Here is a 14,197-nt window from a genome sequence, read left to right as displayed (position 1 = left end):
TAAAAGCCTGTCAAAAGCAAATCCACCGAGAAATCAGCACATGCAGGCATGCATGCCAACATGGCAGGTGCAGCTTTACATCCTTGGGGGTAAACCTGAACTTGGTCTGTGAATGTGTTTACCGCTAGATTTGAGGCATTGCACACCATCAACCTCGAAGACACTCTGTTGATTCCTTCCAGTGGCTGCAGCACTGGTCTCCACAAACCCCCCAGAACCTCAAAATGCAGTATGTCTGACACGAAAAAGCACCAGACATTAACAGGGGACCATCTGATCAAAGTGCAACCTTAGATCACTCTAGGACACTACATTCAAGCCGCACCACATGTCTGATTTAAGATGTTTTTACACTTTATTGAGAAATGGAAATGGACTGTTTGCGTGTACACATATGCATATTTATTTTCTTCTCAGAAGGCTTAGTGTGTGCCAGGCACATTAAAAGTAGGGCGTGTATCCATCCCTAGCAACCTGAGCTATGAAGAAAAAAAAAAAGTTGGGTCATCAGTCTGTGTATATCATGTGAACCCTCCAGAAATATAACATAAACATCGGTCTGAGTGGCTTGCAGAGACAGAGCCCAGGGGACTGTCAGAGCAGAGGATTGCCGACAGGAGTCACAGTCAAAGAGAAGTGTTAACAGCTCTGGCTACTGATGAAAACATAGCAGCTTGTCTCTTCAGTCTAAAACAACAGATTTAGCAAGGAAAGAGGTAGGCAACTTCTGAACATGCTTTTGAAGGCTTGTTTTCACTGTATATTGCTTTTGACACTCAAATACCTCTTGGCAGTCCTTTTGCTTGCAGTGTTTGTTATAAGTGTGTTAAGAACTGTATCCTCAAACTTATAAAAGATTTCCCATGCATGCACTGCCTTAGAGTTGTTCTGTGTAGTTGTTCATTTATATCAGTCAGTATGTAACTGTAGGCGAGTATGATTTATTCATAGTTACACATCTAAACTGTCATTTTTTGTGCCCATTGCTCAATTTTTAAGAATAATTTCAAATGCCACGTTACTGTACGTTCCATCCCAAAAACAAGGCAACCAAAAGCTTTTCTTTTCCGCGGGCTGAAAAACCTGGTGCAGTTTGCCCAGTCGCTGGTGTTTGTCCTTCATGTGCCGCTGTTAAATGCTGTAACCACAGCAAAGGCGTTGTAGAAATATTTAAAGGCAATTGTGAGCCAGCGTGGATCCATGGGATTATGATATGTCAATTCTATTTATACATGCCCAGGGAGATATACAGTATATATGAGCACATGTGACACAGGGTGGCAAGTCTGCTGGCGTGCCAGGAGACACACTACCCGACTCATGACTTGCAAAACACGTTTCGTAAGATAGGTGGCACACTGCCCTCAGCCTCTTACCAGCTGGTGTTGACATTCAGCACTCTGCATGAGAGCTCTGGCATACACCATCGATGAGAGAAAGGAAAATGTAAAAAAAAAAAACACCTTCACACAAAATGGTTATTCTTATATGTATGAAAATCTCTGACCTACAGAACCAGTCAAAAGTCTGGACATACCTGATTAAGATAATGGAAAAAATGCATTCACTTTCATTTACATTTTGATCTAAAGACTTATGCTAAAATGCTTGAAATTTATTTCTTAGACAAATATAAATCATGAAGTTGATGCCTGTGTATGAATTTCTTTCCAAAAAATTTTTACTATATTTTGGCTATTTTGAAGAATCTAAAATATAAGATGGTTTTGATTTGTTAATAACACCCCTGGCTTCTGTGACTGCATAATTCCATTTGTGTTGTTTCATAGTTTTGATGTCTTTACTATTATTGTAAAATAGTAAAAATAAAGAAAGAATGGTGGGGTATTGTATCTATGAAAATCATTTTCACAGACAGATAAGTGCAGCTTCATGCAAAAGCAAGGCTGGAGAACACTCTAGAGGGTGCCCTCAGAGAGCCGGTGTTTTTATTAAAATCTTGTTCTTAATGATAGATTTATTTTGGAATCATCAATTTATTGTCAGATGTAGATGCAACTATAGCCAAAGTCAGTTGTAATGTGTAATTTGTAATGTGTGAAGCATTTGTCATGCAACTGCAATATATGGAAAACGGACACCTGAAGCGCACACTTATTTGAAGATGTGTTGTTAAAAAATATGGTAAAATATGAAAGCCAATAAATATGAATATTAATTGTATCTGTAACCTATGTCAAAGTATAACTGTATTTCATTGCACAGATCAACCACTGCCATATCAATATTTTGAATGCAAGTAGCTGACCTAAGAACTGTATGTGCATTTGTACATCCAGTGTGCATGCTGATCATGCATTTATTACTATGCCATATAATAATGAACAGACACAGCTGAGCTGCTTGCTTCTTCTCTACATGGCTTGTACCTTTTTCCACTTTCTGAGCAGCCTTTGCTTCTCCATCATTTTTACTGTGCTGGATTTCAGATTTTGACATGCATTTATTCTGTGGGAAAAGGAAGCAAATTAACAGCGTTTTTTCTACTCACTAATCCAGTTCCACCAATTTATGCTTGTAATATCATGGTGCAAACTCATTCTGTAAGACATCTTAGCATTTCCTTGTAGTGATACCTGCTGTGTACCTGCATATTTGAACTTTGCTATAAATTAAGAACAATGGCTACCCACCAAACCCCATTGCTCTGAGATCTTAGAAAGGTGCTATATAAATTCAATCAACATTATGATCCCATTATAAACATTAGTGGAAAGTCTTAATGGAGAATACGTTTTATAGCGAGTCATTTTCTTGGAATCTTCTATCAATAGAATTGCATTCCACATGCCATTGGCCACCACAGAGGAAAATACTGGGCCTTGCCCACCGATTTGCTCAGTGGTATGTGATCATGACCTGTGAAGACTGGGCATTGTGCTTTTCCCCATCTCTCTCTCTCTCAGTGCTTTGTTAAAAATAGCGGTAAAGTGTTTGTGTCTCCGTTGCTGGTACTAATATTATCACAGAATGGCCTGAAAGGTGAAGGGCGCAGTGCACCTACTGGGGGAAAGGGAATGGTTTTGGCCAGGATCAAAGAAACTGAATGCAGTCTCGGCCTAGACTACCATGTGGCTTCTTGCTGGCATGTGTCACAGACCTTTGGCTGAGACAAGCAACCTCTACCTCTGACATTTTCGGCTGTTGTAATGATTAGGGTGGCCGTGGGTATCAGAGAGAGGCTGGAGTACTGGAGTCACTCTCACTGCAAGTTTAACATATGCCAATCATCTCGATTTTTACGGCCGTAAATGATCTCCGTTTATTACTTCAGTACTTTTAGTACTTTATTACTTACTGTACTGTACATGCTTTCCATGAAGGATCCTCTTATGAAAAAAACAACACCTAAAATGATTTCCCAAAATAATGAGTTCACGTATAATGAGTTCATAATGAGAAAATGTGTAAAATGGACCAGGACACTTAGTCATTGGGAGGGAGATGCTGTGACCTTCTGTCTCTGCTCTTGTGTGTTTAATCCTACTTTTCAATCCAAACGTACAGCCTCAACTAGGATGGCTTATGGTTAGCATCCTGACCGCATCTTGAATTGGATGGATGTAAAAAAGCAACATTTTTCATTCAACACGCAAACAACAATGTCCAATGACTTGCTTTATAGATAGACAGATGCAAAGTTTTCATTGTGGTACAGCACCAGCCACACAAACTAAAATGACCATGAAAATGAAAGTGGAGATTAGTGTTTTGCACTATATTACTAGCAGTAAGGTATCTTGTATGTGAAGTGCAAAAGGGTAACTTTTTTGGTGCATGAAACTGAATTTTGAACAAAGAATGGTTGTTTCAGCTTATTGGAATTTGTTATGTGATTGACAGGACATTAAACTAATAACACCTGAGAAACCAGGTGGTGCTCTGTGAAAACACTGTTCAAAATTGGCTAGAACTTCAGCTGACGATAACGTCCATGTCTTTCACTGATTTAGGGGAAATAGTATCCCAGTAAAGAGCCATCAAAGCCAAAATGGCGGCTGCCAGTGTTTCCACGGTTTCCACGGGCCCGACACTGGGGTTCGATGACTACAGCCTTTACAGCGGCCTGACGGAGAATGAGCTCATCGAGCTGGCCATCGAGCGCAGTCTGGCCGAGTCCAACGCCCAGGGGTCTAATGCCCAGGCGGGGAGCAGCAAAACCCCCGCGGCCCAGATGCATCAGAACCGAGCCATCAGACGCGCCCCTCCTCCACGGCAACAGCACGTTCCCCCACCCGCCAACCCACCCAGGTGAGCTCAGGCTGGCCTGCTGCAAGCCCGACATGGCTCTGCCTGACTGCTTAACAAAACATAAAGTATTACCTGTGCATGCCCCAAAGTGATTTATTGTCATGTGAGCCTGACCCTGACAAGCTCAATACCAGGTACACCCGATGGAGACTTTGTGGGTGGAAATTTTAGAATATGCATTTGTTCTGTTCTATTCATTTCCTTTTTTATACATGACTATTTCATCAGGAATGACTGTCATACATTATCTTAATTTTGGTCAATCCATATAATGTCAGCTAAGGTTTAGCACTGCCCATTTAGAGACAGTGCTAAAGACTGAAACTAAATGTCCCATCTGTATCCTTGATGATTATTTGAAATAATGATCAATATAAGAAGTCATATGTCAAGTATACATGACATATAAATAGCATATGTCAGTTTGGTAGGATATAAAATCCAAGACTTGTTTTAACCCCGCATGATTTTACTGTCCTTTGGTGATAGGACCGTTTAATTTATAAAAACAGTGAAGACAAGAATAGCCACATTCCCATTATCAGTTTGAACAGCTTATAATTGCTGGCTCCACAACAAGAAAAGCAGTACATTGAACTTATTCCAGGAAAGCAGCCAGGAGTCACTTGGGAGCAGGTCCTACTCCGAAAAGCATGCAGCAGAGACACAGCCGTATAAAGGCCATTGAGACAGACGGCAGGAAGTCCAAAGCAGGGACCAAACTTCTCTTGAATCTATACTGTACTATAGGCAACTAGATAGAATTCATAACTAAGAGACAAAGGTAGGCAGAGTGACTGTCTCATCAGACAATGTCCTTGTTTAACACAATACCTGTGGGTTTTTATACCACATCAACCAGCGTTTAGATCCATGGCCCAAGCATATGCAGCAGTTTTTTTCATACCAGCCAATCACCAGCTGGTGAGAGAGAAAGCAAGGCCAGTAACTGGCGGCTGACCTCTGCGCGACGCTCTGGTGTTGGCGTGACCTCGTCGTGGGGTGCCAAAGGGGCGGGGAGGAGCATGGCATGCGCGCGGGCCAGCCCGGTGCGGCACCTGTTCCCACAGGGATGGGTGTCCTGAGGCCACGGCAGCAGGCATTCCATGGGTGCTTGTCCAGATCACTCTGTCTGAGAGGTTCACCAGGGTTGGGGTGTGGAGGTGCAGGGGGGTCAACAAATACCCACACACAAATAGAAAGAAAACACATTCACCTTGAAAGACTGACAGTACAGATTGGATTTATAATCTATATCCAGTCTGTATCTAGGTTTCTGCCACACCATGATTCATAACAGGTCGTATCTGAGCATTTGAGGAGATTCAGAACAATGTATTCTTTGGAGGTGTTTAGATATTTAAGTGTTGCATGTTGGTTCTTTCCTCATACAGACCTTTCAGTTACTTCAACAGTTCTGTAGAGAGCAGCTAGTTAGGCTCCCATCAGTGCCTGCAAACCCCTGCCCAAATCCTATCTGCTTCCTGATGTGAGAAAGCGTGTGAAGGAGGAATGACAAGTCTTAGCTGTGCAGACTTAATTTCCTTTATTTCTTCCTAGGGAAAACACCCCTGTGAAAATTGAAAATATCGAGGCCCATTTTGTGACTGGCAGTGGGAAACGAATGGTACGGTATCGGCGATACGACGGTAGCCTGCAGGTGGCGCCAGAGCCTCTTGAGTGAGTGTCTGTGTTTTAGTGCTTGGTCAATCTGCAATGACAGTTTGCAGTCTACATTTAGAAACTTGTATATGTATTATCGATGCTGAAAAAAGCATTTCCAAAAGATTGTTCTGTTCATTTGAGGAAATAAAATTTTGATATTAATGCACGCAAATAAAATCTCTTATCTTGGATTAAAGAGAGTAAATACAGCGATATCTGTCTAAACAAAAGCACTAACTAAGCTGCCAGTGTATGTTTTGTGTCAAACTTTGAGTATTTGGATCAAATCCTTACACGAGTGATCCAATCACACAATGATGCAGTAATCTCATGCATGTTTTCAGAGGTATAGGGGCGTAAAGAGAAAATGTAAGGAGTCACATAGCTATTGCACCTCCTTTTTGTTTGAAGGGAAGCGGACCCCTTGCTCAAAGCAATCTGGGACGGTGATGTAGGGACAGTGAGAGTATTGGTCAAGCATAATTCCAAAAGTCTGACAGCATCATACAGGGACGGGTGGATAGCGTTGCATGAGGCAGCATACTACGGCCAGCTGGACTGCCTCAAAGTTCTGCTGAAAGGTAAGCACAGATAAGTACTGGTGAACATATGGAATCAACCAAAGCGGCAGCAATGTAGGTCAGTGATGGGAACTTGAAGCCCAGCAGAGCCACAGTCCTGATGGTTTTAAAGTCACCTTTTAATTAGCAAACAGTCTACGGCTGAGGTCACATCAGGTGAATTCAGTCCATCCAATGACAAAATGAAAAACCAGCATAACCTACTGTAGGTGTGCCTATAGCAGGTGCCCGCTACATCCTTCAGCGTTGTGATCCTGTAAGGTGTTAAGGTGTGCCCTGATATTCCATGCTTGGCTCCCTATCATGTGCTCTGTGTGACCCCTCCTGCAGCCCAACCAGGGATGCTGAACAAGCGCAGCCAAAAAGACCAGACCCCCCTTTTCCTGGCTGTGTCCAAGAACCATGTGGCCTGCGTGGAACACCTGCTGGAGACAGGGGCGGACCCCGACATTGCCAGCAGGGACAGAGAGACGCCCCTCTTCAAAGGTAACAATGCATATGTGCCAGAGATTCTGGCACCGGATGCCCAGAATCTGGGCACAAAGCAATATCACATATGTGTGCGTTGGGTGCAAGGGTAAAACACAGGAGTAAAATAACGAGTCCACACATGCTGTTTGATGCTTGTGTTAATGAAAAATTAGAAAGCAGAGGCCTTTGTTTGGGTACTCAGGATCAAACAGGTTGAGGGTGCACTCACCATTTCACTCTTCTGGCTATGACACACTTCAAGTCCTGACTACAATACACCTTAGATAAAGTATGACATTTGGGATTGCTGCAATGCTGGAATTACTACACTTGAACATCATTTTTGTAAACAGATATCAGGATCACTGATATGACAATCACTCTTCCTAAGAATCTCCATCCACTTACTAATATACTTTGTGTGTGTGTAAAGTGGAAAAAACAAGCCCCCGGAATCTGTCTGATGGCAGAACTGTGTGTCCCCACCCCCTACAACTGCAATCCCTCCCCCAGCCTGTGAACGAGAGAATGCAGCCAACGTGGCCTTACTTCTGAACTCCGGGGCCCAGGTGAACAAGACCTGCACCCAGGGCTGGACGGCTCTGCACGAGGCCGTGTGCCGAAACAACGTGGAGATCTGTGAGATGCTGCTGAAGGCCGGGGCCAAAATCAGCATTGTCAACATATATGGCATCACCCCGCTCTTTGTGGCAGCTCAGAGCGGACGAGCGGAGGCCTTGCGCTTCCTCATCAAAAATGGTGTGTCTTTCTCCATCATGTTTCCAGTATCCAAAGTTCAGTGACATTTTACGCAGTAATTATTTATTTGTTTGTCAGACATATCTTATCCGGAGTGAGTGACAAGCCTACCGTGGCAGTATCACTGAATGCATATAATGGTGTCATGTGGAGGAAAGCCTGAAACTGAATGCTTTCTTGTTTGTTTAATTGTTAATTGTTTAAATTTGTGTTTTAAGGATTCTCGTATTTCAGTTTTCACATTCATCCATAGCTGAGCTCATTTCAATCAATTGCATCCTAACAAGTTAATTGTTTCATTGTGAATTGTCTGCTTAACTTTAAGTACTTTTTTAGTTACTTAACTTAATGTTAGGTTAGTCACTGTCAGTGTCTAAAAGCCAGCCGTTGGTTAACAAGTTGCACTTGCCTGATTGAAGGCCTGTTAAATACAGGTGTGGTTGGAGAGCAGAACTCACATTTTACCAGCAGTTTGGCTGTGGCTTTGTGCTAAGTGTGGTTTTTGTCTTTGGTATGTTTTAAAATAAATTGTTTGTTTTTGTAAGTTTGCTCCTTTTGAGCTACAGAACTACATTAATAGATACAGCATGCTCAGAATTCCTTAATGACTTCAAGCCCATGAGACCTGCTTTACACTGGAAATTGGGCAGTGGGGTTAAAGACTATGAATGTGTGTGGGTTCCATTTAGGTTCTGTGTTGGTTCTGTGTAGGCTCCATGTAAAGTGGTTATTGCTCCATTTTTGCTTCAGGCGCGGATGTCAACAGCCAGGCGAACGACGGGGCCACAGCTCTGTATGAGGCCAGTAAGAACGGCCACGAGGAGATCGTGGAGCTCCTTCTTTCTCAGAATGCAGACGCCAACAAGGCGGCCAAGTCCGGACTGCTGCCCCTGCATATCGCTGCCCAGCGTGGGAATGAAGGGTAGGTACTGTTACTTTACCCTGAGGGAGGTTCTTATATGTGTATCATTGGTGGCGGGTGAGCTGGAAACAGGGGAAGCCCAAACACTACCTTTAAATCTATCATTACTTTCAACCTGTTCCCCTTTCTCCTCCTGGATTAAAAATAAAACAAATAATTCACAGAATAATCAACACCAATCACGTAATTAGAATAAATGATTATGCTTGCGAAACAGTGCAGATTGTCTGTAGTTTGTGTGCATGTGAAAGCTACAATGTGAGATTGTTTGATTAACAACTGATGTGTATACAGGGCTAACTTCATGGCCTGTTCTGTAAAATTTATTCCGTGTTTCACAGATTAATTCATTCATTCCTCGGCTCATTCTTTCATAAGCATGTAAGATGCACTTTCTTGTCTGAGTATCCAGATGAGCCCTTCCCCAGCCTCATGAATGTAAAATTATTCCTGCTATTTGGATAATGATTTGGAAGCTAAGAAGTTTGCAAAAAAGCAGCAGGTGTCAGAGTGGTGACAACACTGGAGTCAATGTATCTGGAGGAGCCTGGATTCAATGTAATTACATCTGATGTGTGTCAACCTGGTCGTGTAAAACCAATGGGTTCCTCATGTACATAACTGTGATATCGGAGTTTAATTTGTGTTAAAGGGGTAACAGCACAAGTAACAACGTGGAGAGAGCTGTTATATGCAAATGTGTGTTTGATGTATGTATTATTGAAATGTATTATTGAAGGTGGTCATTGACTGAGTTTCTGAGTGTGACTATCTCTACTCGAAACCCCAAGAGAAGAGACGTGGACAGAAACTCTGCGATGAAGACATAACGGCAGTAGTTATAATTGTGTTGTACTCCATTGTGTGCATTGTTTTCAGACAAAAGCTGTTCTTGGATATGAACCATGCTCTCTGTACTCAGAAGTCTGTTAAGTAAGTCCCTGAGACTGGTGGTGGTAAGAATTGCCCTTGATGCTGTACTAGGGAAGTAATCATTTAACAAGTGGCTTTAACCTTAGCTTTGCTAGAGTGTCAGTTGTGACCAGATGGGACTATAATCCACTTATGCCCCTTTTTCACTGTCATGCCAGAACCAGGCCTGCTGGCCTGGGGAAGGCTCTGCCCACCTTTCTTGTGTATTCTTTGTTAAACTGTGAGAATCAGCTATGAGACTCTGGCCCTGTGCCAATCAGGTGCCAGGCCAGAGGCGGAGTTAACAACATATTGATGACATTTGTGGTCTTCCAGCATTAAAGCTGTTGAGAAGTTAACATCACAGGAGGCACTGGTTGATGCTTGGTAGCTAGTAGCTAGCTATTTAGCTATTGATAAATTGTGGATCCAAACCACAATTTATCAATTACATTTGTTTGTTTTTATAAAATTCTCATCCTTATCCTTTCAATAGTAGCTTTTTTAGTATTTGCCAGCTAAGTAACACATTATGTGTGAAATAAAATCTTGAAAACATACATTGTTGTCTCCTGCTTTGGCGTCTAGGTCAAAAGCTTAAACTTAACATGTACATTTTTCTCTCCTCCTTTGGCATTTTTGCCAGTTTATGTTATTTCTTCTATTCACAGATAGTCTGACTACTGCAATGTAATATCAAGAGAGTCAGGCTTTGTTAGGTTCCAGCACTATGACAGATTTCTCTCATTGGATAGAGAGTATTAGAGTTCCTGCAGTCATCAATTTCCTGTCTGCATGTGTTCATTCTGTCTGGTTTAATCATTTGGAATATTTAAAGCAAAGCTTTTCATTGTGCTAACAGTAATTCATAACTGGTTTCCGAGTGGCATGACAAGCTGATAATCCAGTTTACCAAATGTAACATTAAAAGAGACAGTCTCTTAACAAAACCTCTGTATTTACAGGTAAGTAAATGAAATTGCTAATGCGACGGCAATAAGGCGCCATATCATCTGCAGCAGTTTTTTAGTCATGGCAGAAACTGTCTGTGCTGTAGTTTGGTGGCTTAAATGTACAGAATAGACATGCAGCAGCCAGTGGGGTGTGGTTGAATCCTGAGAGGTTCCACTCTGAACACCTGTCCCGTGTCCCTCCCATCCAGAATCGTGTCCATGCTGATCCCCAAAACCAGCAGGGCCCGTGTGCGGCGAAGCGGCATCAGCCCCCTCCACCTGGCAGCTGAGCGCAACAAGGATGAGGTCCTGGAGCTCCTGATTGAAGCAGGCTTTGATGTCAACGCCACGCTCTCCTATGACCACTCCAAGATGTATGAGGACCGCCGAAGCACGGCTCTCTACTTCGCCGTCATCAACAACAACATCGACGCCACCACCATGCTGCTGGAGGCCGGCGCCGACCCCAACCTGGACACCTTCAACCCACTGCTGGTGGCCGTGAGGCAGGGCTGCATCCGGACGGTCACCCTCCTGATGGAGCACGGCGCCAACGTCAACGCCTACATCCCCACCCACCCCACATCCTTCCCTGCCACTGTCATGTTCTGCATGAAGTACCTGCCCCTGCTCAAGTATCTGATGGACAACGGCTGCGACGCCCTGTCCTGCTTCCAGTGTGTGTACGGCAGCAACCCGCACCCGCCCATCAAGACAACCCGCAACAGGGACGAGCGGTTTGACAGTGAACGCCCCCCCAGCACTCCTGTACAGGTAAGAGTTGGTGATGTTGGACTGTGAATTTTTGTCCTTTGCAGAATTGCTTATTTTCACTTGTACTCCTGTCTCTCCTGAAACTCTCAGTTTTGCGAGATGATCTCTACAGATCATAACTGTCGCTGGGCTGGACCCATCATCGACGTGCTGCTGGACTACGTGGGCAACGTGCAGCTCTGTGCCAGACTCATCGAGCATCTGGACAGTTACAAGGACTGGGCTGTCATCAAGGAGAAAGCAGGTGAGCACACACATAAGCTCATTAACAAACTAAATACCATTTAAGGTTTATCAATGCAAATCTGTTTGTGGCACCCATATTTTCTTGCCTACCTTCAGCACATGAAGGACTTCGGGGACAGTCTAATGAATTGTTTTCATTAAAGGTTTATGCCAATAGCCGAAGTTGAGATGTTATGGGGTTTTAAGAACATTCAACATGACCAATGTCACTTGTGAAAATAGAAGGACATCCAGCTAGGTGTACATCAGGAAGCATTGTTCATTTTTGATAATTATCTGCAGTATGCAGAACCATAGTCATTGTTTTCATGAGCTGAAAGCACATTAGATTGTTTATGCAGGGAATTAGAAATGCCAGAATAATCTTGCAAGGTCTCTGATCCTCTCAGGCCTCCCTGAGGTCTGACTAGCCCAGGAAGATGTTTCATTTTCTGTAGCCCCACAATTGATTGGGCATGAATGGTCCTAAATCACAAGGGGTTGTACGTTACCATGTTCTTTCTGCATCTGCATTCTGACCTGGTGGATCCATTACAATTATTGCGGACCATTCCAGGTACCTGTACACTCAACCTCAGTTCAAATGCCCACGCAGGGCTGTTTCTTCTCTTGCTTGCTCATGGCCAAAACATACCTTTGAGCCACAGATGCCATGTTGATCCTTGCATCTACTTCCAACACTGCTCTTCAGCAACATATGAAAAGACAAAAACCAGTACCAAACACAGTAAAACAGTACCAGAGAACCTACAAATCATTAAATGGATTGTAGTGCACACAGAATTCTCACAATTGTTACAACCTGCATCAGAATGATTCAATCATGTTGAAAACCAACAAGCAGCCAGTAAACAGCTTATACTAATGATTATAGCACATGCCTTGTCCTCAAATATCTAATCGCCCATAATTTTTTTTCTACTGTTGCTTTTGGTTTATTTGGATTTATCAACAATTTAAACAAAAATTCAGGCAAGAAGACACCTATTCCAATACCTTAGCCCAAACATTTGATCAGACAACTGACGTTACACTATTCAAAAATTCATTAAAAAAATGTTATTTCTCAGGGATGTCAAACTTGCTAGCGTAGAGTGTTCTGTCAAGGAACAACTTTGCCCTGAAGAACTATATTAGATTATCCACCATTTTAGAATGAAATGGCACTTATAGCAGATGACAATTAAACTTAATCTCAAACCAATCAGCATGGAATCTGGTATGTTCAATATTTGCAGTAACCTCTAGGTGGGCTCAAGCTAAGCTAGATAAAACTAAATGCAAAACCATGAGAAGGCAAAGAAATTTCCCCAAGTACCCCTTACCAGTCTCTGGATTACCCCTTGGGGTGTTTGTAGTCCTGGTTGAACATCTCTATTATATTCTATTGCATATTATCATGCTACACTGATTGATTACACAGCCATATGATCATTGTGCGTGCCAAACCATGTGTCATTCCAGAGCTGCCACGCCCACTGATGCAGCTCTGTAGGATAAAGATCTGCAGTATGATAGGAATTGGGAGACCCAGGCGCCTCGAGAGATTGCCCCTCCCAGAACGGCTAATCAAGTACCTGAAACACGAGGAGCGCTACAGGGACAATGACCTTTGAGAGGGCTGATCGTTGATTGATTTGTAAGTCTGGGCTCATTTTGTACAGATTCCTTGGCACGTCTCCCAGGTTCCTCACAGAAAATATTGTCTTGTGTCTAAATGCCTCTGCTCTCAAAATCTTCATAATGTTATGGTATAAAATAGTACAGGAGATCCTCACCATTGGTGGATTTTCCATGCATATTTTCACCAATATGCACCAGGCAGCATGTCCATGTCCATGTAAAACAGTAGTGACTCTTAAGAGTTTTTTTGTTCTCAGCTATGAGTTTGTGATGCTTCCATGCCCAGGGGATGACTGTACTCTTGCAAGCAGTTAACACAAATGCAGTATGTGTGGGGGTTGCATTTTGATACATGGATATTTCCAAAAATAAGAAGCTAACTGCTCATTTGTGTGCCAGCTGCTGAATGATCCATTCAACTTGATACGCTATGCTTTATTCCTTTTATCAGAAATCTTGTTAATTTGCAGATTAGTGAAAAGAACCTGTTTAGGCCTGCTTTCTGGTTGCCCCATTTCCCAATTCATATTTATTTTATTTTATGAAATCTTCATGAATCATGTGAAATTTCTCTTTATGTTGTTAAAAATTGTCTGGGCACCTAAAAACTAGCTGAATTTTAATGGATTACAGCTATACTAATAATTTGTCCTGTGCTGTTATTACATAAATATATTGTGTTAATTATTTATTTATTGCATTATTACATAACATTATATGTGCTTTTGGGGGCAGGAACAAATCCCCTTTTGTGTACAAGATTATTATCGGTGCTATACAGTATTCACAAGGATCTCAAGACGGTATTTCCCACATAATGAGGGTCTCCTGTATAGATCACTTTTTTACTGATGCAATGGTGTTATCCACTCAAGTACTGGGAAAAGCACCCACACTATATTCATAAAATATGCCACTTGTATTGACAGAGATGTGGTGAATACACCCTGAAAAGATGTGATTTTTAATAAACTGGTATTGCACCACAAAACCACAAACTTATGTTTTCAACCGTTTCC

General features: G+C 42.4%; 1 protein-coding gene across 2 annotated transcripts; it reads left to right on the top strand.

The window, feature by feature from the left end:
• The first annotated feature begins 572 nt into the window (after positions 1-572).
• Positions 573-13,772, top strand: LOC118792730 (ankyrin repeat and SOCS box protein 2-like). 2 transcript variants are annotated; one of them, XM_036550636.1, is made up of 11 exons: positions 573-716; positions 3,975-4,272; positions 5,833-5,952; positions 6,349-6,518; positions 6,849-7,004; positions 7,503-7,748; positions 8,499-8,670; positions 9,550-9,603; positions 10,745-11,309; positions 11,400-11,553; positions 13,020-13,772. In XM_036550636.1, the coding sequence occupies exons 2-11, from the start codon at positions 4,013-4,015 to the stop codon at positions 13,169-13,171; spliced, it is 2,049 nt and encodes a 682-aa protein (XP_036406529.1). In that variant the 5' UTR covers positions 573-716; positions 3,975-4,012; the 3' UTR covers positions 13,172-13,772. The 2 variants fall into 2 exon arrangements, with proteins under 2 accessions (XP_036406529.1, XP_036406530.1); XM_036550637.1 differs by lacking the exon at positions 9,550-9,603.
• Positions 13,773-14,197: the final 425 nt, after the last annotated feature.

This window comes from Megalops cyprinoides, chromosome 17 (genome assembly GCF_013368585.1).
Source record: "Megalops cyprinoides isolate fMegCyp1 chromosome 17, fMegCyp1.pri, whole genome shotgun sequence".
NCBI classification, from domain to species: Eukaryota; Metazoa; Chordata; class Actinopteri; order Elopiformes; family Megalopidae; genus Megalops; species Megalops cyprinoides.
The sequence above is the reverse complement of the archived record's forward strand: the minus strand, read 5'-3'. Positions and strand labels throughout refer to the sequence as shown.

Coding starts and splice junctions, on each gene's coding strand:
- LOC118792730 (XM_036550636.1), top strand. CDS start 4,013: ATGGCGGCTGCCAGTGTTTCCACGGTTTCCACGGGCCCGACACTGGGG. Junction 5,953..6,348: donor GTGGCGCCAGAGCCTCTTGA/GTGAGTGTCTGT, acceptor TTTTGTTTGAAG/GGAAGCGGACCCCTTGCTCA. Junction 7,749..8,498: donor GCGCTTCCTCATCAAAAATG/GTGTGTCTTTCT, acceptor TTTTTGCTTCAG/GCGCGGATGTCAACAGCCAG.